We start from the raw sequence: 22,969 nt of genomic DNA, 5'->3' as shown, positions 1-22,969 counted from the left end.
GTGAGCCAGGACCTCAGGGGTCAGTGGGAGTGAGCACCGTGCCTCAAGAACCTTCCCTGGTCACGTTCACAGTCACGGACCCCCAGGAGCCCAGTTCAGCAAAGGCTCCCACTGCGTACAGGCTGAGGAGGGGGGTGTCAGGTGACTGTGGCTCCTCCTGAGTCCTCAGGGTCCGGCCGGGACACAGGAAGCCTTCGATGGGGGATTACCGGACCTTTTATCCCCCTGCTACATCTCCCCGAGATTGCAGCCAGAGTTTGCTAAGAAGCCACAGTGCCTGGACCTAAGCTCAAGTCCCACCTACAATGTCTCGCTGCATCCCCGACACCTCTAGCTCCACTGGCCACACGGCCCGTATGGCACGTGAGCGGTCACACCACACCTGCGTAAAGATGACCTTCCAGGGGCAGCTGGGAAGACATCTCTAGTGGTGGGTTCATCAGTCAGGGATGCGCTTCAGCCGAAAGTTACAGGAACTCACCTAACAGTGCCTGGAACACACTGGGGTTTGGGTTTCACTGTCTGCTCCTGACCAGAAGCCCGGGGCGGGCTCTGCGATGAGCCTTTGCAATGTGCCTAAGACACGTGGCCTCCACAACGCTATTAAAGGCAGAAAGCACGGGACATCTGTTCATTTCTATCCAGAAAAGCAAGGCCTGCCCAGAAACCACAGGTGCACGTCCGTGTGAGCCCAAGAGCCGGAGCGGGGCCCCAGAGGGCAGCGGAGCCGGGGACCACCTGTTGAGTTGTTCGATGGACACAGTCCCTCTCTGAGGTGATCTGGCCAAGGTCACCCAGGCCGTCAGGGCATAGCCCAGGCTGGTCTCAGTCCTCAAGGGCCCAAGAGTCCGGGGCTCTCATACTGCTTCCCTCGGGGCTTGGGAACAGGCCTCGTCTCTGTGCTCTCGAGGTTAGTTGGGGATGCTCTGAGACCCTACGTTCGTGAGCCCTGCTTTCCCAGTTCCAAGCCAGGTGGGTGGCCTCAGGCACACAGACAGGTGACAAGAGGACCACGATATCGGTTTCCCAGGTCAGGGGCAGCCGCACAGGACCCAGGGTGGCCTGAAGTGCCAGACCAGTCAGTCGCCTTTGGCCACTGCCTGCTTTGTCCATCTTCTTTGGTGCCTTGACACTTCTTGAGAGGCTCTGACTCTACCTGTTTTTGCCTCCGTTTGCTCATCTGGAAAACGAGGTTAATTTTAGTGCCTACATCATAGGCAAGACTTAAATAAGATAATGTGTCAAAAGCACTTCGACTTGTGCCCGGCACATAGTAAGTAGTCCACCCATTTCATTGTCATCAATTGGCACTTACCTGCAGGGAGAGGACTTTAAATCCCGTGCCACCAGCACGGTCCATCCGTCCCGAATCTCTGCTTGTCCCTGCTTGGTTTCACGCACTCCAGCTCCACACGGGAGGGGACAGGCTGCAGTGGCCCCAGATCCGTAACTTTCCAAATTCAGTGACCTGCATACTGCTTCCCAGCACCTGCAGATAAAGTCTCAGGGAAGAACGCTGCCCAGCCCAGCCTGGGTGACAGGCCACATCTAGGCCATCACTGTGGCCAGGGCGCTAGGATACTCCAGCCGGCCGGGACTCGGACGCACACTCAACCCTGTGGTCTCGGAGAGGTGGATGCTAGGTAGGGGGCGGGACAGTTCCTGAAAGCAAAGTGGGTGCTGTTATCAGGAGACAGGAGGAGGATGCCATGAGACAAAACGAACCAACTCCACCTCGTGACCTTCCTCTTAGAAGTGAGAATCCAAGACGAGTGAAGGCTGCAGTGTGGCACCAAGCAAAGGGAAGATGAAAAAGTGGATGTCTGGGCCTCTGAGCCCAGGATTAGCACCAATCCTTCTACTGGGGTAACCCAATAGAATGAGCATTTCTTTCCCAGCAGTTCCAAGAAAATCCTTAGATTAGCTCTTGATTATCCTGACATGGGTCACGCCCGTCCCTGAACCAATCAGTGGTACCAGGGATGTTAGAATATGCTGACTGGCTAAGTTGGCGGGGTGTCATGTGACTACTCTGGACCAATCACTGCCACTCTGGTTCACCAGACCTGGGTCTCATGGATGGATTGAAGGGGTGGTGGCTTCTGCAAAGAACAGCAGTCCCTCTCGACTGGGAGCTCCTGTGGGCAGCAATGGTGCCCAATGCCCCTCCTTTCTGCCCCTGCGGCCACTGCTGAGCAGAGGGCCTGGCCCAGAAAGGCAGGCGTTTCCTCCCGACTGGGCAGGTGCACGGACCATGGGAGACGCCTGAGGCTCCCACCACCTGCTCTGAATCCTCCTGAGAGGACAGAGGTGACTTAGAGAAGGCTTGAGCCACCGACATCAGAGACCCTGAAGCGGGGAGAGGACAGAGATTCTCCGTGGGGTCTCTTCACGCTTTTCTGTCAGAATTAACCACTGACTGTTCTTTATCCGACCACATTTTGTCACATGCCCAGAGTGCCATGCTGCCCTGGGTCCAAGGGAAACAGCCATGAACGAGGCAAAGTCCCTGCCCTCATGGGGCTGACGTCCTGGGGGGAGACCGCTGACCAATAGGTGACAGTACACGGGATGAATAAGGAGAGGGCACGGTGGACGTGGCTGCTTTGCTACAGTGTGTCAGTGGCAGTGTATTAGTCAGCTCGGGCTGCGTGACAAATACCATGGTCTGGGTGGCATCAACCACAGATGTGCACCGTCTTGCAGTTCTGGAGGCCGGAAGTCCAAGATCAAGGTGTGGGCAGCACTGGTTTCCCCTAAGGCCTCTCTCCTTGGCCTGGAGACGGCCGTCTCTTCCCTGCGTCCTCACACAGTCATTCCTCCGTGCATGTCTGTGTCCTAACCTCCTGTTGTTACAAGGAGACCAGTCACGTTGGATGAGGGCCACCCTAGGACCTCATTTTTACTTAATCACCTCTTTAAAGGCCCTGTCTCCAAACACAGTAATACAGTCACATCCTGAGACACCTGGGCTGACAGCCTCCTTGCCATGACCGTGGCCCTGAGGGATGGGGCCCCCACTCTGGCCCCAGCTTCCTCCACTCTGCCCGCTGCGCACCCCTCCAGCCATGTTGACCTCTCTGCTCCTTGAACCCCAAACCCCTCCCTGGTCCACTTCAGGCACAGGGTTCCCCAACTGCTCCCAGCCAGCTCCTAATTTGCATCCACCCAGCTGTCTTGGCTACATCCCACGACATCTTCAGAGGCCCCGGCCCGGCCAGCCTGCTCTCCTGTCATCTCGCACAGCCCCTGGCCTTTCCCTCCTCCATTTACTTTTGTTGTGACTTCACCGGGGTCCATGTCGCCCAGGGGAAGGGAGGCTCCAGGAGGTCGGGCCGTTCTGGTAAGTACAGTGTCCCCAGCACACAATTCATCTGTGGGATGAACTGCAGAGTCAAATTAGCAGCTCAGACTGTGGGGGACCTGCTCAGACACCCCCTTGCACCCACCCCCCAGTAGAGGCGGTGCCCCGCATTCAGGTAGGGACCAGAAACGAGGAACAGTCAAAAAGGCTTCCCAGGCCCCGAGGCCTGTCTGCACACTCCCCTCTTCACGACTTATTTTCGGCTCTTCCTCCAAGGCCCCCCCTCAAGCTCTTCTTCCTACTGTTGTTCTTTTGTTTTCACACACCCGTCTCTGTTTCCTGCGAGCCTTCACTCAGGAAACGCCACACAGCAAAGGCAGCCGGTGTGCGAGCCTCCAGGACCTCTGGCGGCCTGGCGACCCCACTCCTGGCCAGCCCTGGCCAGGCCCTGCGTGTCCTGTCTGCCCTGCAGCTTCCCAAAGCTCGGGGGCTACTGGGTGTCAGAAGGGTGAATGCAGAGAGGGAAGCAAATGAGAGTAACGTTTTCTATCCATTTCAGAAAAGCTGAATGCAGGGGTGTGATGGGCTCTGGCTGGGTCACCTTGCTGAGTTACTTGGTTCCAGCCCAAGTCGTTCAAGCACTAACCTACGGTTGCCTTGAGGCATTTTACATATGAATTAAAGTCTTTAACCAGTTGACTCTGAGTAAGGGAGATGATCCTGGTTAATCTGGGTGAGCCCCATTTAATCACTTGATAGCCCTTAAAGCAAGGCTGAGGGCTTCCCTGAAACCAAGAGGTTCTGCCCGTGGACACAGTTTCTGCTGTGCCCAAGGGTCTAGCCCACCTGTGTGCTCCCCTGCCTCTGGATTTCAGACTCGCTGAGCTGGCCCCCCAAGCACAGAGGCCACTTCCTGGTTACAAAGCTCTTGAGACAGCACTGTAGCTATAGACGTGGATGTAGATGGGCATCCCCTACTGGCCCCACTTCTCTGGTTGAACCCTGACTCAACCAGGGGTTGAGGCAGGAGGGAACAGAGGCCAGTGTTTCTGTGCACCTGTGGTTATGATGCACTGCACTAATGACTTCACATATACAACCTCATTTAACCCCCAAGCAGTGCTGTGAAGTGTTCATCAGTGACAGTGCTTTAGGCTCCAAGTAACAGAAAACTCAACTCACAATGGATTAAACCACAGGGACATTGATAATCCTGCATGAGAAGTCCAGGGGACAGCAGCTCAGTGATGTCTGCAAGGACCCAATTCTCCATCTTTCGACTCTTAGCCTGTCATCTTGGCCTATCAGCAAAGGCCCCTCATGGTCACAAGATAGCTGCCATGGCCCAGGCATCACTGCCACATCCAGAGATAGAAAAATAACTTCCTTCTTCAACTTCTCTGTCCCCAGAGACCCTCCTTGAAGACCTCCCCTCATCTCTCATTGGCCAGGATCACATCACATGCCTGTTCCTAAACCAATCCTTGGCAAAAGGAAGGAACAATCATGATCAGCTTAAACCAATCAGATCTCCTGTCTGGAAGCACTTGGCCACTCAGTGCCTGACGGAATAACTGAGATTGTGCCAACAAGACAGATGGGGTGTGATTGTTTGGGTTGTTGTATTTGGTTCCTAGCAACCATAACAAATTACCACAAATGTAGGCACTCAAAACAACATCCACTTATGATCTCACATTCCGCAGGCCAGAAGTCCAGGCAGGCTCGCCCGGGTTCTCTGCCTAGGCTCCCACAAGGCTGAAATTAAGGTGCTGTTGACCTTGGGCTGAGGGGAAGAATCTGTTTCCAAGCTCACCCAGGGGTTGACAGAATTCAGATCCTTGTGGTTGCAGGACTGAGATCCCCATCCCTTGCTGACTGTCAGCAGGCATTGCTCTCTACATGCCATGTCCTGTGTCCCTGTTCACCCTCCAACCAGCAACGACCCAAGTCCTCACACTTCACATCTCCCTAACTTCCTCTTCTGCACCAGCCAAGAAAGTTCTCTGCTTTTAAAGGGACACGTGTGACGAGGTGACACAGCTTAAGGTCAGCTGTCCCATATAACATAACACCATCCCAGGAGTGATACCTCACCACATTCACAGGCTGCAGGAATTAGGGTGTGGGATCTTGGGGGTCATTCCTAGAAATTCTGCTCCTGCACCAGCTGGGTCTGCCCTCCCTTACTTTCTGCCCAAGCCTGGCCCTCCAAGCTGCCGATCGACTCTGTTAGCTCCTGGGTGTCCTGTCCACCAATTCCTTTCCTGCTTCAATGATGGTTTCTATTATTGCAACCATGAACCACTGGCTTGGGTACAGCCCCGAACAACTCACTTCTCCTTTCTTTCCAATGAAGTGTCTGTCCTGCTGTGGCAGCACCATGGCTACTGTGCGGGTGGGCAGAATTTCTAGGAATGACCCCGGAGATCCCACACCCTAATCCCTGCAGCCTGTGAATGTGGTGAGGACAAGGTGTCTCCATGGGAGCAATATCTCCCCCAGAGACATTCTGGAAATTTGTGGGGAGGGACTGTTTGTTTCAGTGACTAGGAGGATGGTGCTGCCAGCACTTGGGGGTGGATTCCAGGGATAGAGGCCTCCAGGTAGGCCCTGTACAACCCACCAGGATTGCCGTGTACCCCACATGACTTCCAAATGCCCTGCTGTGTGTTTGTTCTGCAAAAAACTTGCTTTCACTGCAATTATCTGAGCCTAGGTCCTAAGTCTGCTTTCCATACAAACACAGTTTTTTTGCACAGGTTTAATATACAAAGAATTTTGCAAGAACGCAATGCTGTGTGAGTTGAGGGGAGGTTATACGTTGGTTTGTTTGGAATTTTCCAAGGGTGGCTCATCATTGCATAACCACATGACAGATGATAGCAACATCTGTGAAGCTTTACCAGCTGGTGAGGAGTTCCTGTGTCCACTAGCATTCATTACTCTGCGTCCCAGGGAGTCTGCATATCTGTCTATCTGTCTGTCCATCTGTCCCTCCATCCATCTATCTGGATACCTTTTCCTAGTCCTTATTTCAAAATGTCAACTATAGGGAAAGAGCGTCAACAACATTCCACTGAACATGACCTTACCTCTCTCACATTCAAACTTGGCCATTATAAATAGTTATAAGCATCTGAAATTTTCTTTATATCTGAGCATTTACTTATTGAAATATATGTTATAAAATTCCTTTCTCCTTTAAATCACAAGGATCACATTAATTTTTTCAAAGTATATGTGAAGACAGGGTCTATTAGCTCATTTAGGGACAGCACAGGAATGTTCCAAAATATCCGTTATCAAAAGAGGGTGTCAGTATGTTAGTGGCGGGAGGGATAGAATGAGTGGCTGAGGGACAGGGCAAGAGCTTGGCTCCGACAGTGCCCACAGCTTATGATGTGCTGCTGTCCAAGCATCTGCCCCATTTCAGACACCCTCCTAGGAGCTGTGTCATCTCTCACCGTACCTGCAGAGCACCTGTGTTGTTATCCTTTAGTTACTATTTTTCCTTACGTCATCTCACTCTTTTTACTTAATTTAAAAGGAAGTTTTATCACTGTCATAAACATGAAACTAAAATGGTTCATTAACTGTCTTTAGTACACATTATACTAAATACCTAACTGTTTAAAACACACACACACACACACACACCTGTTTATCCGAGTGCCAAACGGAGGCAGGAGCTCCCCGTGTTTAAAAGTACCGTTATTTCTTTTCATCTTCATGGCACCCCAGGGCCCATCAGTGTTTTCTGCTCAATGAACAGAGGATTGAGATGGAGGCCGGGGGGCGGGGGCAGTTGCGGAGCGTCACACCGCAAAGCCACGGCCCTGCGGGGGGGAACCCAGATCAGGCAGATCCCGAGAACCCCCCTTGGCATCGCAGAACCAAGGGAGGCTCTGCCCGTCAGAGGCCGGAGGCCCGGGGCTGGGCGTGAGCTGCCAGGGCCGGAAGGAGTAGGGGGAACATCTGGCCCTTGTCAGATCGTGTTGGCCGCCAGGCTCCAGCAGGAAGAAGGCGTCAGAGGGAGGCTCACTCGGGGCTCAGGGCGGCACGCAGAGGTGCGCAGCTGGAGGGGACGCCCTGCTGCCACGAGGACGTGGTCTGTCCGGGCATGAGGGCATGAGGGGACAGTGGGCAGCTGCGGGCTCGCCTCTCCCCAGGAGGGCCTGAAGCTGAGAGGGAGGTGCTCCGCTGTGCCTGTGGGGTGACAGGCGTCTCTGCAGGTCCCAGAAGTTCCCCCAGCCCCTCCGTGCCGCCAGAGGAGAGTGGCCCGAGGTGGGCAGGGGGTGGACGTGGGGTCACAGGCCAGCGAGGGCCTCTGCCGGCCTTTGCAGTCCTGGTTGTCTCAGGTCCTGGGCTGACCTGGTGAATCTCTAACTCCCCTTAGCCAACCTCTCTTTTTAACAAAGAAAGAACAGCCTGAAAACAGGATCTAGCTACAACTGGCTGTTTTGTTGTCTTTGTTTTTCTGGTTACCTTCTATTTATGGCAAGAGACAGTGGCTTTTTACTCTTGGTGATAATGTTTCCTATGAAAGGAAATCTGTATTAGTCAACAATAGGGCCAGTGACCCAAAATGCCTGCAGTTTCGGAAGGTCTTCCTCACCCTCCCACCTGGAGGGTCCACCCCTCTGTCAGTCCCCATCCACGGGACTCAGCAGTGATGGGGCTGGGACTCGCCCCCGTCTGTGGCTCCAAAGCTAGCGCTCTCCTGTCTTTCTGGAACAATCCAAGAGCAGAGGGACGGGAGGAGCTGGAATCCCCCACCCCCGCTAGTCACGTGAACTGCTGCCAGTGGTGTCATTCATCCGTTCCCGCATTCATCTTTCAACAAACCTTGATGGGCCACTCTGTCCTGTGCTGGCTGCCCTCCAGGAAACGCCGTCTGTTGGGGGAAACACAGCACAACAGCCGCTGGAGACCGTGGGAGCTCAGGGCATCCAGGTAGGGAGGCAAGTTCTGAAAGGAAGTGACATTTGTGTCGGGGACCCGGCAGGTGCGTGGTTGAAGGACCAGCAGGGTTTTCCAGGCAGAACTAGCTCGGGACGGGTACACCCTGCAGCTCGAAGGATCTGCGTGCTCTCAGCAAGTTTCCCCAGCTCTGGACGTCAGTCTTCTCATCTGTGAAATGGCAGGAATGAGAATAAGTTTTTCTTAGGGCTGCTGGGAGGAATAGATGAGTTTTTTCATTAAAACACTCAGAGCGTACATACTATCTATAAAATAAATAGGTAAGCAACAAGGACCTACTGTAGAGCACAGGGAACTCTACTCAGTATCTTGTAATAACCTATGCAGGAAAAGAATCTGAAAAATATGTGTGTGTATGTATATACATACACATACACACAAGTATAACTGAATCACTCTGCGGTACACTTGAAACTAACATAACGTAAATTAACTATACTTCAATTTTTAAAAATTAAATCTGTATATATAAGGGAAAAAAACACTCAGAGCAGCGTCTGGCACACAGTAAGGTGCTAGCCGTGGTCATCACATGCAAGGACCTAGAGGGCAACGCGCCGGAGGGTCCGTGGGTCGGGCTCTGCCATGCCCAGGGGGCATCAGCAGCCATGAGCTGGAGGGCTGGGCCAGGTCAGACCGTGAAGGACCCTCACGGTTGTGTTAAGGACACCGGCGTTCTTTCTCTTGGCCACAGAGAGCCACTGAAGCATTTTGCAGGGAAGATGGACGGGGTCAGAGCTGACCTCTGCTCCCTTTGGCAGCCAGAGTAGAGTGGGGAGTGGAGGGCAGAAGTGGAGGTGGGCAGGGGGACTTCTCGCCACCTGTGGGACCCTCTTGAACAAAATATATTCTTTCCTCCTCCGGATCTTAGCTTCGTCACTTGCGGAAACTAGCTTGGGGAGCGGCTGGAATATGGGGGGATCTGGACTTCTCTGGTCGGCCGTGGGAAGACATAGAAGGCTTTAGAGCAGGGTCAGGGCTGTTTTCCAGAAAATGGCCATGACAGCAAGTGCTGATGGCCTGGGGGTGGGTGGAAAGAGACACATACTTATTAGGTTACAGGGTCCTCTCTGTGACTTTGGGGCTGGAGCATTCAAAGAAGCTGGAGCTGCAAGTCAGGGGGGCCATAGCACTCAGCCCACCCAGGGTGGGGGGCACAGGTGACCTCCACCTGCCCCCAGGTCACTCCATCTCCTCCCCAGAGCCAACCCCAGGGATCTCGTTCTTATGGGAAACCCTCATTAAACCACTGGGCCCTGTGGTCCAGCCCCAGGGCCAAGAGCTGTCAGATTTCTAAGGCCGGACTATTCCAACAAAGCCTTTCACAAACTACTGCAGTGAGGGTTTGCAGTCAGTCAATCAAGAAATATTACACAGGGCTTCCACGCTGGTGCAGTGGTAGAGAGTCCGCCTGCAGGTGCAGGGGACACGGGTTCGTGCCCCGGTCCGGGAAGATCCCACATGCCACGGAGCGGCTGGGCCCATGAGCCGTGGCCGCTGAACCTGGGCATCTGGAGCCTGTGCTCCGCAACGGGAGAGGCCACAACAGTGAGAGGCCCGCGTACCACAAAAAAAAAAAAAGAAATATTACACAGACGTGTCCTCTTAGCCTGAACCACTCTCAAGTGGCCTTTTGCAGGTCAAAAGCAGGAAAAGTCAGCAATTCCATCTGGGTCAGCCTAACACAGCTTCCACCACCTGTAGTATGAAGCTCAGTGGGGCCTGTGAAGCAGGGAGTGGGCCGTGGGGAGGTCGGGCTGGGCAGGGCGTGGACCCGGGTCCGGATCACCATCCTGCCCCCAACACCTCTGTGACATAATCTTTTCGTCCTCTGAGAAACAGCAACCTCAGAGCCCAGGGATGAGAGTTGCCCAGAATAGCACACCAAGGCCCAGCCCAGAGCAGGGTGCCAGGTCAGGGCCAGCTCACCCGTTCTCTGGTCTGCTCTGCGAGCCCGCTACCCTGGCCCTGCTGCCCCCGTCTGTCCCCAAACACCTGCCACCTTACTTCCTCCACCCAGGCCTCTTTCATGCTGCTCAACCCCAGGTCCTGCCTCCTTCAGGCCGCCCGCCCCGCTCTGCAGACCCAGCGCCCTCTTTGTCTGGGGGAGGTCCAGCCCTGCGTCCAGCGGGCACGGCCCTGAAGAGTGAGGGCTGTCTGTGCCCTCCCTGCCTGATGGTCCCGTGTCTCCACCCAGAGGACCACTGAGGGCAGGGACTGCGCCCCTCTCCCCGCCCACCCCTGCCTGCACGGACCCAGGCATTGTACGTGCCACAGAATAGCATGTATACTGCAGCGCTCTGCCCAGCAACACTGCTGCGGCCCCCCTGGACTAGGCCCTGTGTACGACCTCCAGGTGGCCAAACCCAATGGACACTCTTTGGGTGGCCAAGTGGGTGACGGCGCTCTACACGGGGACGGGGGGAGCAGAAGAGGCAGATGGAGGAAGGAGGCGGGGTGGAGATGCCTGTGGGACGTCCAGGTAGAGATGCCAAGGCAGCAGCTGCGCTGGGGAGCTCACTGGGAAAGCAGATCTGAGAAGCCAGAGCTAGAGGCAGATTTGGAAGCCACTGGTGCTTGAAGCCACAGCACTGGCTGAGACCTTACAGAGGGAGTGCACACGAAGAAGAGAAGAGGTCCTCGGGTGGTGCCCGAGGGCCGCGGGGGTTAGGGGCCAGGAGGAAGAGGAACTAGCAGAGCAGACAAGAAAGGGTGCAGGGGAGGTTGAGCGTCTCCCGGAAGCCGAGGGAAGGAGGCGTCCAGCGAGGGAGCGATGTGGGGCCAGCCCTGCCTCTGCAGGCCCGGCCGTGGGGCGGTGCCGGCTGACAAGATGCGAGCAGAGCGGGCAGAGAAGCGGGTGGAGGAGCCGTGTGGTGGGAGGGTGGTTGTGTCTGTTTCAAGGTGGAGATATTACAGCTCATCTGTGTGACACGCGAACGACCCTGCAGATTGACCCAGCAGAGAGAGGGGCAGCGATACAGGCCGTTAGAGACCAGCTGCTGGACGAGCGTAACACCCCACTCTGTTTCTCCGCAGCCCCGCTGCACTTGGAAAATTCCTAAGTATGTCCTCCTCCGTCCCACCCTCCGAACTCCGTCCTCGCTGGCTTCCTCTTCCCCACTTCGTTGCATGTGACCTGTGGTCACCTAACGAGGACAGCAGCTGGGCTGGGCCATTCCAAGCTTGCCTTGCAAGCTTCCCCTGCACCTGGCGGGGGCCAGAGACGCGGGCCTGGAGCCAGAGGCCAGAGTGTAAACCCAGCTCCTCCACTTCCGAGCTGTGCGACTTGAGCCAGTTACTCTGGCAAAATGGGGGGCATGATGGTACCTACCTCGCAGGGTTGTTGTGAGGAAATGTTCAAAGCCCTAGAACAGTGCCTGGCGCCTAGCGAGCATGCTGAGAGATTTACTGTTGTGTTGACGCAGGAAGTCGCTCTTGGACACGGCTTCTGAGACGCCAGTGGCTGAGGGGATGCAGGCAGGGGAGGCCCAGCCTCTGCTAGGAAACTCTGAATGAGGGCTGTTCCCCCCCATCTCATTTTGCTTGTTGAAGCCCTTAAATAATTTAGGGAAAAAATTAATTCCTCACAGTGGGAAGACTTAGACATTGCCTAGTCTGACTCTATTCAAAATTCCACCCATTGAAGTCCCTTATCTGCTTACATACCTCCTCTGCCGGGAAGCTCACCACCTCCCAACGCAGCCCATTCCATTCTTGGTCAGCAGTCCTTGTGAGAAAGCTTTTCCTCAAAGGGAGCTAAACCTGCCTTCTTCTGACGCTCTCTCGTCTTTGCTCTCCCTCCCCTTCATCCTGGTCAAGCACTGCCCCCTGGGGCCACATAAAGGCTACGTGCCTCCTCCCCTGAGTCTTGGAGACAGGGACCCTATACCCCTGTGTCTTCTCTTCCTTTGGCTGTGGTCTGAGTCTCTGGAATTGAGAGGGAGTGTCACCTGCCCAGGTAGACCTCAAATGATATGACCTAAGCTCTAATCACACGGTTTCTCTTCGAACCAAGAATCCCCATCCAGGGGGGTCTCACTGATTACTGCCAAGCACCTTCCCATTCTCGGCTTGCACTGGGGGAGCCTGAAAGCAGGACTTTATCAGTCAGAGTTACTGGCTCATAAAACACAAAAGGTTAGGCTTAGCTCCAGCTTCAGGCAGAACCTGATCCAGCAACTCTAATAATGTTACCAAGGATCCGTTCCTATTGCCGTCATTGTTAGGCTCTATCTGTAGCCCCCAGCGTCTCCAGGTGGCCCCCTAAGAGTCACAGGTGGCTGTCACATCTCCCCACGGCACACCTACTCGGTTGGGGAGAGGCTGCCTCTGTTTCGGGGAAATTCCCCGAGCCTACAGCTCCTTGCATCTCATTGGCTACCTGTGCAGCCCTTAGCCAATCATGGTGGCTGGGGGTGGGATTATGCTGATTTGTGTGCTACGCCCTCCTCTGAGCAGGTGAGCAGCCTGTGCCTGGGGGTGGGGACAATCGGGGAGCTGTCACCCCTGGGGAGGGGGTGCTGGATGGCCCCAAGCGGCGGATGGCTCACCCTGGGCCTCATGTACAACCTTGCAGACCCCCACGTGTTTGGCTCAGCAGATGGTCCTCTGGGTGGTGAGTTCACCTGACCAACCCTGGGCGCCCACACCTGCTCAGGCTCTCTGTAGCGCCTTCTCCCCGTGTCCCAGTTACTCCAGGACAGCTGCCGTGGTCCCCCTGACTGGCACGCGGCCAAAGGAGCTCCTGGCCAAGCCAACGGCTTCCGGGTCCCTGCCCTCTCGCACAGGCCCGACCACAAGAACCCAATCAGAGCTGGGAGGACCTCAGAGGCATCGGCTCCAGTGACCCAACTGCAAAATGGAGCCCAAGTCCCACTGCCAGTTCCTCTTGGCAGCGCTGGGGTTGGAATCAAGGACCCCTGCCCGGCCCTCCTGGATGCAGACGCTCCTCAGAAGATTTTGCCTTTAGTCTCATTGGCTAAAATTCAGCTACAAGCCTACGTCTTAGCTGCAAGGGAGGCTGGGTGAATATCCACCAGGGAAGGCTGACTCGGCCATACTGGCCACTGGGTAGGGTGCCAATGGGGTCAGCCACAGAGACCACACAGGGGCTTCTGCAGGCATGTCACAGACAGCTTAGCTGTGCAGAGCAAGGAGTGGGGAAGGGCGGGCCCATACCCCACGCTCTCCCGCAGGAAACTGGCGGAGCCCCCTCCCTCCCAACACCTGTGTCTTCCCACACCCACAGGTCGGAGGACAGCCACCTCCCAACCTCACCACGAGCCAGCCCAGAGCCACAAGCCAAGAGTGGTGAACCTGAGGATGGTAGGACCAGAGGCCCAGACCTCCCTCCAGAGGGAGCCTGGGGCTCCGACAGCAGCTCGGGGAGCAGACCCCTGCACGAAGGTTTGTCTCGCACACCCAGGCTTGCTGCCAGCTCACGGCTGACCAGGCTGTGCCCCAGCCCTGCTCCCACAGTCCTGTCTGAGCTGACGCTGCACTCTGGCCTCCAGACAGAACCCCATCCCCTACCTGCTGAGGCTGGGCATCCCCAGCCCCCAGCCCCCCCTACACCCGGGCCTGAGAGCAGACAGCCAGTGGGGAAGGGTGGGATCCAGGGAGGCAGGTTCTGGCTCAGCATGGGAGAATATGTCTCTTGTCAATCCCGTGTAGGGGTGGGTCAGGCCAGGGAGCTGGGGTGGAGTAAGCTCCCCATCATAAGAGGTGTGTAAGTAGGGCTGGACGGTCACCCCTCAAGAAGAGCACAGAGACACCCATCGTCTTAAGAACCTGGGTCTGGTGGCTGTGGAGCATCAGGAGGAAAGGAGAGAAAAGCTGTCTGAGCCAGTGCCCCAGGGCTCTACCAGCTCAGCTTGCAGGCAGGAGTGGACAGGCTGCTGGGTGCCATCCCTCCCACCCAACATCAGAGCCCCTACTGCCCCTGCCTCGGGCATTGGGACGACTGTGACGATAATGACACCACACACACACACACACACACACACACAAACACACACATCATCATCATCATCAGGAAACTCCCACAACGAAAAACAAATCGTCAATATTGGAAATACACATAATCAAAAAGTCATGGACCAGTCCCCTCAAACCTGTTCTCTTGGGTCTGGGACACTTTTTATTGAGACAAAACAGAATGGCCCTGAGCCCACCCAGCTGGGTGTCCAAAATCAGGAGACCTGAGCCAGTGGTTCCCAAACCTGCCAGCCGGCCAGGATCACCCAGGAGCCTCATGAAATTCAGGTGCCCAGGGACATCCCTGGTGGCACAGTGGTTAAGAATCCGCCTGCCAATGCAGGGGACACGGGTTCGAGCCCCAGTCCGGGAAGATCCCACATGCCGCAGAGCAACGAAGCCCGTGCACGACAACTACTGAAGCCTGTGCGCCTAGAGCCCGTGCTCCGCAACAAGAGAAGCCACCGCAATGAGAAACCCGTGCACAGCAACGAAGAGCAGCCCCTGCTTACCGCAACTAGAGAAAGCCCGCGTGCAGCAACAAAGACCCAACGCAGCCAAAAATTAAAAATAAATAAATAATTTGTTAAAAAAAAAAAAAAGAAAGAAAGAAATACAGGTGTCGGAGCCCACCCCCAAGCTGCTGCGTGTGATCCTCTGGGGGCGGGGAGGTGGAGGATTCCACAGCCGTGCCCGTCAGGACACTATCCGGGAGTGTCAGGCCATTCGGCCCGAACCGGCTCTAGTTAAAGGGAACTTGCTGCTTCACATAATTCACTTAAAAGCCCAAGAGGGTCAGCAGACGCCATCCCTCCCGGCCTCACCTGCCATCCTGTGCATGGGTTCCCCTCACGCTGACAAAGGGGCCCCCAGCAGCTCAGACCCACGCCCTCCAGACCCCAGGCTGGAAGAACAGTGGTGTCACCCTTCTCTGGAAGTTTGAGTCAAGTTTTGGCCCGACTCTCCCTGGCTACGCTGGATCCCTGGCCCTGCCTGCACCAGTCATGCGGCTGGGTGGTCTGTGCTCTGACCGGCCAGGCTGGACTCACATGTCCCCCAAGCCAGGGTGGAGTGGAGGTACCCCTGGAGACGGGGCCTGATGCCGGGCAGCCGGACCCCAGTTGGGCACGACATAACCCGGGGTTTCTGACGCTCATTCCGCCTGGAGCGCACCAAGAGGCATGGCCACGTCGGGGATCACATTGAGTCACACGTGTGACACCCCTCCCTGCACATCCCTGGGCGTTGGAGGCATGCAGTCCCTGAGAGTTGAAGATCGGTTCACTGGGTGCCCGTGCCCTGCAGAGCCCCGGCCCAGCCCGAGAGAGGGTCTTGCCCCCTTGGCTGAGATCACCGTGTCCTCAGTGGGAAGTAACACGCCCGTTGAGGGCACAGATGGGCCCTGGCTTCTCAGCAGAGAAGAGAGGAAGGCTCGTCGCTCCCACTGTCCCCGTGTGAAACCCAGGGAGGGGGTCCCGGGCCAGGCACACGGGAGGGGGCCGCACGGCACAGGCCAAGGGGGTGGGAGAGCCACTGTCTGGCGGACGGGGTGAGGGACCGGCAGGGGAGACTGCCCCAGGGCCTCTCCCCTCCCCACCGGGCCCCCCCCGGAGAGCTGCCTGCCTCCCCCCGCTCTGTCCCTTACCTGCAGCCCGTGCTTCTCCAGCAGCGGACGAGCAGCTGTTCCGCTCGGTCGAGGGCCAGGCCGCCTCTGACGAGGAGGACGACCATGAGAAGTGGCAGGAGGACCAGGGGCCACCGGCTGAGGTCAAGGCCCTGCTGGCCGGCCTCTCCAGCTGCGGGAGTGGGTGCGTGTGCCGGTGAGGACGCCCGGGACCGGGCACCAGGGCGCCGGGCTCTCACAGTCGTCCCGGAAGCGCAGGGCGGCCCCTCCGTGCAGTGACAGACCTTGAACGTGGGAGGCTGACCCCCGATTCACGTACAGGCTCGGGCACCTCCCTGCCCTCTGACGCTCTGTGCCCTCATCTGTTGGGGGAGGGGAGAAGACGGCCCCCGGCATGGGCGAGGGTGAAATGAGATGAGCCAAGGCACAGTTCCTGGTGGTTTAATTCCCACTGAGTCTCACCCCCTTGGCCACGGTCCCAGGACCTGCCCCGAAGCTCTGGGGGGACCCTCAACACATCAGTCCCTTTCCTAACCCACTGCTCCCGACACCTGGGGCACCTCGGCCAAGTCGCCCAACTTCTGAGCCTCAGTCTTCCTGTCTGTCAGATGGGACAGTAACACCTGTCTGGCAGAGGTTTTGTGAGGATTCTCCATGGAGGATGTAAAATGCCCCACGGGTGCCCGATCCCAGCAGGTACTCCACTGGGGGGCGGCCTTGACTTTTTAAATTATATTGTAAAGTTCAGTTGATTTTCCAGGGTCATTGTTATCACCAACCCTTTAAGTCAACAAACTTATACTAAGCACCTACTGTGTGCCAAACAAATTTGGGGGCACCGGGAAAACAGCACTAACCAAGACAGGCCCTCTGCCCTGGAGCCTCTGTGCCAGTGAGTGGGGACAGGCGTGAGGGAGAGGCTGGGCAGGGGCGGGACATGCTGGGAGGGAAAAGCATTCCAGGCAGAGGGAACAGCAAGTGCAAAGGCCCAGAGGCATGTAGGAGGGGCCATAAGGAGCCTGCGGTGGCTGGAGCAGAATGAGTGAAGGTGGGTGGGAGGGAGGTCGGGAGGTCACGGGGCAGAGTGGGCGAGGCCTCTGGCTTTTGCTGCGATGAGATGAGGAGCCGCGGGGGTGGGTGAGCAGGGGGTGCCACAGCCCCGCTTAGCTTTCAGGGGAGACAGCCTTGGTAATAACACCCCCCTCCCAGGCTGGAGCCGACCCTGGAAAGCAGCTCCCTCAGTGCTGGCACTCTCCTTTGCTGCAGGTGTGACGACCAGACGGCCAAGAAGCTCATGACCTACTTCACCCACTTTGGCAGTGCCGACCATGCCCGTGCCCTGGGGGAGCTGGAGCAGCTGGGGACGCAGGGCTGCAGTGGGAAGACCCTGGGGACACCAGGGGAGGAGGTCAGCTGAGTCCCACAGGCTGAGAGCTGGACCAATGCTAGAGTCTCTCACAGGCGGAAGAACTGAGGGATCTCAGCCAAGTGCTGTGCCCCATTCACAGATGCACAAACCAAGACTCAGAGAGAAGATGATTTAGATCTAATGAAGAATATTTTGGTTGCAAGTTAAGGGATACATCTCAGATTAGCTCGAGTGAAAAACAGGAATTTTTAGAATACGGAGCTGGGAGAACAGTTTCAAAAGAACAGCTAAGATGAGCTTCAGGCACTTCAGCTTCCTAACATGGATCCAGGGAGGGAGATTGCCTCCACCTATCTGCTCTGTATTTTTCTGGGTGCTGACCTCACTTTCCCCTACTTCAGAGGGGCTTGCTCCATGTGGCGGGGGGAGGGAAGGTAGGACCACAGGCAGCTCTAGGCCCCCATCAGCCCACTGAAGAAACGCCAGGGGAACAATAACAGCCCAGTACATTAAATCTCAGGGAAGAACTCCAGTGGTCCAGGCTCAGTCATGTGCCCATGCCAGGACCAATCCCTGTGGTAGGCGGGCAGGGTCCCATGACTGGCAGCTCCATCAAAGTCAGATGAAATGGAAGAGGGACACTTCCCTCAAGGGAAGTTAGTGAGTTTGTTGTGGAGGAGAAGGGTGGTGCCGGGCAACACCAAGAGAGGTGTCTCCATCTCAACAAGACCACTAAGCATTTTTTTTCTCATCTGTCTACACCATGGCAACTTCCCTGTTCCATAGTAATCAAACATGGGATGCTATGGCAAGTTATTATTTCACTAAGCCCTCTAGCACAATGCACTTTTGCAAACTGATTTTGATAAAAAGAGTGTTATATTTATATACCTGAGATCCTAAATCCATAGTTTTGTTTTCTTTTGTTTTTTCAACATATCTGTGATCTGATACAGTTCCAAAGGGCACAGCGACCACTCCTTTCTAATTAAATCTCAGACAGGCGGCTGGGGAGCTCAGTTACTGAGACCCACAGACGATGTTCCCAGGCCTCCTCTCTCCTGCCCGAAGCTAAGCGTCCAATGGCACCATGCCTTCAGCTGCTTCTCTTTCCCTCCATCGGTGCTAAGAGAGGGGGCTGCCTCACTCCTGCCATCCCTGCTTTGGAAGGCAGGTGGCCATGCAACATTTTGCGACCTCCCAGCATCTACCCTCTGGTATTTTGATGGGATCAACAGCGTCAGTGCCCCCTGGCCAGGGCTGGGCCAGTGACTGTGGCTGGGCCAGTCGGGCCCCTCTCCTGGGGCTCTCTGTCCCGAGTGAGGGGGGAATGGCTGGAGAGTGTTCTCAGCTGCAGCACCCGGACAAGGGGCTCGAGATGTTTCCGCTGCCTCATCCTGAGGTTCTCCAGCTTCCAGTCCATTCTGGGAACAAGGCACTAGCCTGCCAGTGAATCCTATTTCTGTTCAAACTAGCCAGATCGGTGTGTTGCTTGCAGCCAAAAAACTTTAAAAAGTAAAAGCAGATGGATAGAGAAGAGAAGGGAGGAGGGAGTCCTTCCACCAGAAAAGGAGGGATGTGTATCCTTACATCAGCCTGACTCACTGTGTGGCCTTAGGCCCGGCACTCAGCTTCTCTGGGCCTCGGTGCCATCCCTGGGAAGACGGTGGGGCTTCTATGTGCCTGACCACCTGGCAGGCTTGGGGGGCCAGATGAGATGACCTCTGTGAAAGGGTCAAGGCAGGCCATGGGCCCTGCCTGGGGATGCCGCTGTGAGTATGGAGCAGAGGGCAGCAGGGCGGGCGCTGAGCCCGTTGGTCCCCACAGGCAGAGCTGCAGCAGAAGGTGGATGAGAATGAGCACCTGAGGCTGGAGCTGCAGATGGTGGAGACAGAGAGGGTGCGGCTGTCCCTGCTGGAGGAGAAGCTGGAGGACGTGCTGCAGCTCCTACAGAGGCTCCGGGACCTGGTAGGCTCACGGGAGCTGGCACAGCCAGGGAAGGGGAGGAGCTTGGGGTGTGGGGCTGGGGAGCCCGGCCTGTGTCGGGGACTGGCTCTGAGCTTTCCCCACGTGGGCAGGTGTCATCTCTACTTCCAGATGTAGAAAGAGCTCAGGGAAGCTAATCCAAAAAAAGGGGAGGCTCTCTAATTCATTTTATGAAGCGAATATAACTTTGATCTCAAAACCAGAGGACAATAAATATAATAAGAAAGGAAAATGATAAGCTAATGTCATATTTAAATATGGTTGCAAAAATATTAAATAGCTTATTAGTAAACCAAATCTGGCAGTGTTTAAAGAAATGCAATATGACTAAATTGGATTTATCCCAGGAATTCAAAGATGATTCAAGATCAAACATCTATTAACACAGTACACCACACTGCAGATTACAAGGAGAAAAACCACGTGTTCATCTCAATAGAGAAACAGTCAGTAACAGCTCCTCTTATTATAAAACCTCTTGGCAAGTTAAGAACAGGAGGAATCGTCCTTAATCAGATTAGGAGTCTCCGCCAACTACCTCTCACAAGCCTCACACTTATTAGTGAAATGTTAGAAGGAATCCTTCTAAAAATCAGAATCAAGACAAGCATGCCTGTCATCACTGCTTGTGCCACGTAGAGGTTCTAGCCAATGCAGTAAGACAACAAGAAGAAAGGATGTGGGCTTCCCTGGGGGCGCAGGGGTTAAGAATCCACCTGCCAATGCAGAGGCCACGGGTTCGAGGCCTGGTCTGGGAAGATCCCACATGCCACGGAGCAACTAAGCCCGTGCACCACAACTACTGAGCCTGAAAGCCACAACTACTAAGCCCACATGCTGCAGTTACTGAAGCCCATGCACCTAGAGCCCGCGCACCGCAATGAAGAGCAGCCCCCGCTCACCACAGCTAGAGAAAGCCTGCACAAAGCAATGAAGACCCGACGCAGCCACAAATAAATAAATACATAAATAAATACATAAATAAATACATAAATAAATAAAAAGAAAGGATGTACGGACTAGAAAGGAAGAAACAAAGTGATTAGTAATTATGTATCACATTTATCCACATAGAATACTGAAGAGAATCTAAAGGCAAATTATTGTGATTCTTTGGCAAGGTGCCCAATTTTTTAAAAAATCATAAGACAGAAATCAATATTTCTAAATAGCATCAGCAAACCATTTAAAATTTTTTCTTAAGAGACACTAACTTAGCCAGGATTGCACAGCCACTATGAGCTAGAAGTAGGATGTGAACACAGGTCTTCAGGGTTTGAAGTGGGCTCTGCCTGCACTTCAGGCTGCCCAGGATGTAGGGGCTACCAAGGCCCAGCCTGATGTGACACAGCCTGGGAGAGTGGCAAGTGGCAGCCCTGCACCTGTGGGCTGTGAGAGTAGTGGTTCCCAGCACAGCTCTGGGCCATGGAGCCTGTGGGCAAATGCTGGTTCTTCCATCTCCCAGCTGGGTGGCTTTGGGCAGATTTCTCATTTTCTCAGCATTGCTTTTTTTTTTTAATTAATTTATTTATTTTTGGCTGTGTTGGGTCTTTGTTGCTGCACGCAGGCTTTCTCTAGTTGCAGTGAGCAGGGGCTACTCTTTGTTGTGGTGCACGGGCTTCTCATTGTGGTGGCTTCTTTAGTTGTGGAGCATGGGCTCTTGGCACGCAGGCTCAGTAGTTGTGGCTCGCGGGCTCTACAGCGCAGGCTCAGTAGTTGTGCCACACGGGCTTAGTTGCTCCGCGGCATGTGGGATCTTCACGGACCAGAGCTCGAACACGTGTCCCCTGCATTGGCAGGCAGATTCTTAACCACTGCGCCACCAGGAAAGTCCCCAAAATTGCTTTTTTCACTGCTTAAAATGAGAATAAAATAAGCTCTTTCAAGGATTAAAGGAGCTGATGCATCAAGAGGCTCTCTGTTCACAGTCGTTTCCCAAGTGCCTACTTGGGCACAAGGACAGTAATCTGTAAGCACGTGATCTCTGAAGAAATGGGTCCTGCATGCTGCTCCATCACCCACCTAGAGTCTGGGCAGTGTGGCCACCCTAGGGGGGGGGCCAGGGAGGGACCTGGGCAGCGGGACTCTATCTGCCACAGGGAGCCACAAAGAAGCTCGAAAGGGCCACCAAGTGCCACCCGCCCTCCATTTCTTTTTAAGAACATATCGAAAAGAGCCCTGGGGAAGATTTTGCTGAGCACACTGGACGCTTGCAGGGACCCTGCACATGGTAAGTGAGCCCCCGACCCCATCTTCCAGAGCCTGGCTGCAGCTGGAGGGCATCCTGACCTAGCACCTCTGTCCTAAGTGTCTGGGCTGCAAAATGCCACCTCATTCCTGCCCTGCCCACCTGCAAAGGGTACATTCAGGAACAGGCTTCGGGAAGCTGAAGGTGCTATTTGACAAGAGCAGGGAGCACACACCCCAGGGAAAAGGCCAAACAGAAGCCAGTGTGGCCAGACCCCAAGGGAGCCAGGCAGTTCCCTGTGGGCAGTTTAGACTCACCCACAGTCCTGGGCTTACTGTGGAGGAAGGGCTGTTATCATACCCATTCCACAGATGGAAAGATGGAGGCACAGAGAGGCCAAGGGCCAGCCGTGCCAAAACCTCAGGTCTCTCCCTTAAGTACTAGGCCACGTGGCCCCGTTGTTTAGACAAAGTTCAGGGCAGCAGAATTTCATCAGTGCCAGCTTGTGCCCAATGAAATCAGGAGGAGCAAGGCCGGCTCCTGCCTGCCAGGGCCTCACAGGCTGGCGGGGAGACAGACGGGTGATGAGCATTTGCTCGCTGGCCTCACTGGGCACCGCTTGGCAGGGCTCAGGTATGTCCAGTGCCCTGAATGGTCCCTGGTACCAAGGAGGAGGTCAGAAACTATGCATTAGAAGGTCCCTTCCCCAGGGTCCTCGGTGGGAGGGGAGCAAGGGGGGGACAGCTGAACAGGGCCGGGGAGGGACCAGGGAGGAGAGGGAGCAGCTCTGTGGGCCAGAATGAGCAGACTGACCCGCCCTGCTGCCCACTCTTTCTTTTCAGAGGGGACGTCTGGCCCCTCAGCCATGCTGGATGCCCTGCACCGAGCTCTGGCTGGCTGTGAGCTCCTGCGTAGAGAGCCCTTGGCACCAGCCTCTGCAGCTCCAGCACTCAGCAACTCCCTCCTCATCTCCTGCTGAGGTTGCTAGCCCAGTCTGTGGGCCCCCTGGGCAGCCTGGCCACCATCAGACCAGCCTCGAGGAACAGACTGGCCACCAGCACATCCTCAGAACCCTGGAGGTGCAGGCTCCTTCTGAGACTGGCCCAGGTTCAGAGCCCGGCAGCCATCTCTTCCTTGGGTTCCTCCCAGATTCCCTTGCAGCCCCTGCATTCCTGCTGCCAGGGTCCACACTGCCCTACGGCTGCTGGATCAGCCTGTACCTGCTGCAGTCTCCCCTGCCCTTGGAGTGGAGCTGCACACTCTTCTGCCCTGCCCAGTCCAGTCCTGAATCCCTTCCCTGGGCTCCCAGGGTCTCCTCCCCTCCCTCCCCACAGCATGCCTGCCGCAGGGACTCTGTGTCCCCCGGTCCACCAGGGAAACTACTCATGCCTCAGGAATTGTGGAAGGCCAGGCAGGGCTGGGGGAACTCCAAGGGGGGCAGCGTGATCACTGCAGGCTTCCTGGTGGAGCTGGCCTTGAACTAGCTCTAGAAGAGGGATAGGATTTAGATAGGCAGAGAGGACGGAAGAGCATTTCATG

At 55.6% G+C, this 22,969-nt stretch overlaps 1 protein-coding gene across 1 annotated transcript in view; it reads left to right on the top strand.

The window, feature by feature from the left end:
• EFCC1 (EF-hand and coiled-coil domain containing 1) overlaps positions 1 to 22,409 on the top strand; it is a gene marked incomplete at both ends in the record, with an annotated part of 31,990 nt that extends 9,581 nt beyond the window's left edge. Inside the window, 6 exons of the mRNA XM_079713326.1 lie at positions 13,536 to 13,693; positions 15,930 to 16,071; positions 17,154 to 17,295; positions 19,084 to 19,224; positions 21,403 to 21,472; positions 22,273 to 22,409. Coding sequence (XP_079569452.1) covers positions 13,536 to 13,693; positions 15,930 to 16,071; positions 17,154 to 17,295; positions 19,084 to 19,224; positions 21,403 to 21,472; positions 22,273 to 22,409 — 790 coding nt within the window. The remainder of the gene's footprint in view (positions 1 to 13,535; positions 13,694 to 15,929; positions 16,072 to 17,153; positions 17,296 to 19,083; positions 19,225 to 21,402; positions 21,473 to 22,272) is intronic.
• Between the last annotated feature and the right edge of the window lie 560 nt (positions 22,410 to 22,969).

Source organism: Hyperoodon ampullatus (assembly GCF_949752795.1).
Source record: "Hyperoodon ampullatus genome assembly, chromosome: 10".
Taxonomy (NCBI): Eukaryota; Metazoa; Chordata; class Mammalia; order Artiodactyla; family Ziphiidae; genus Hyperoodon; species Hyperoodon ampullatus.
This window is presented reverse-complemented; position numbering and strand designations above follow the sequence as displayed.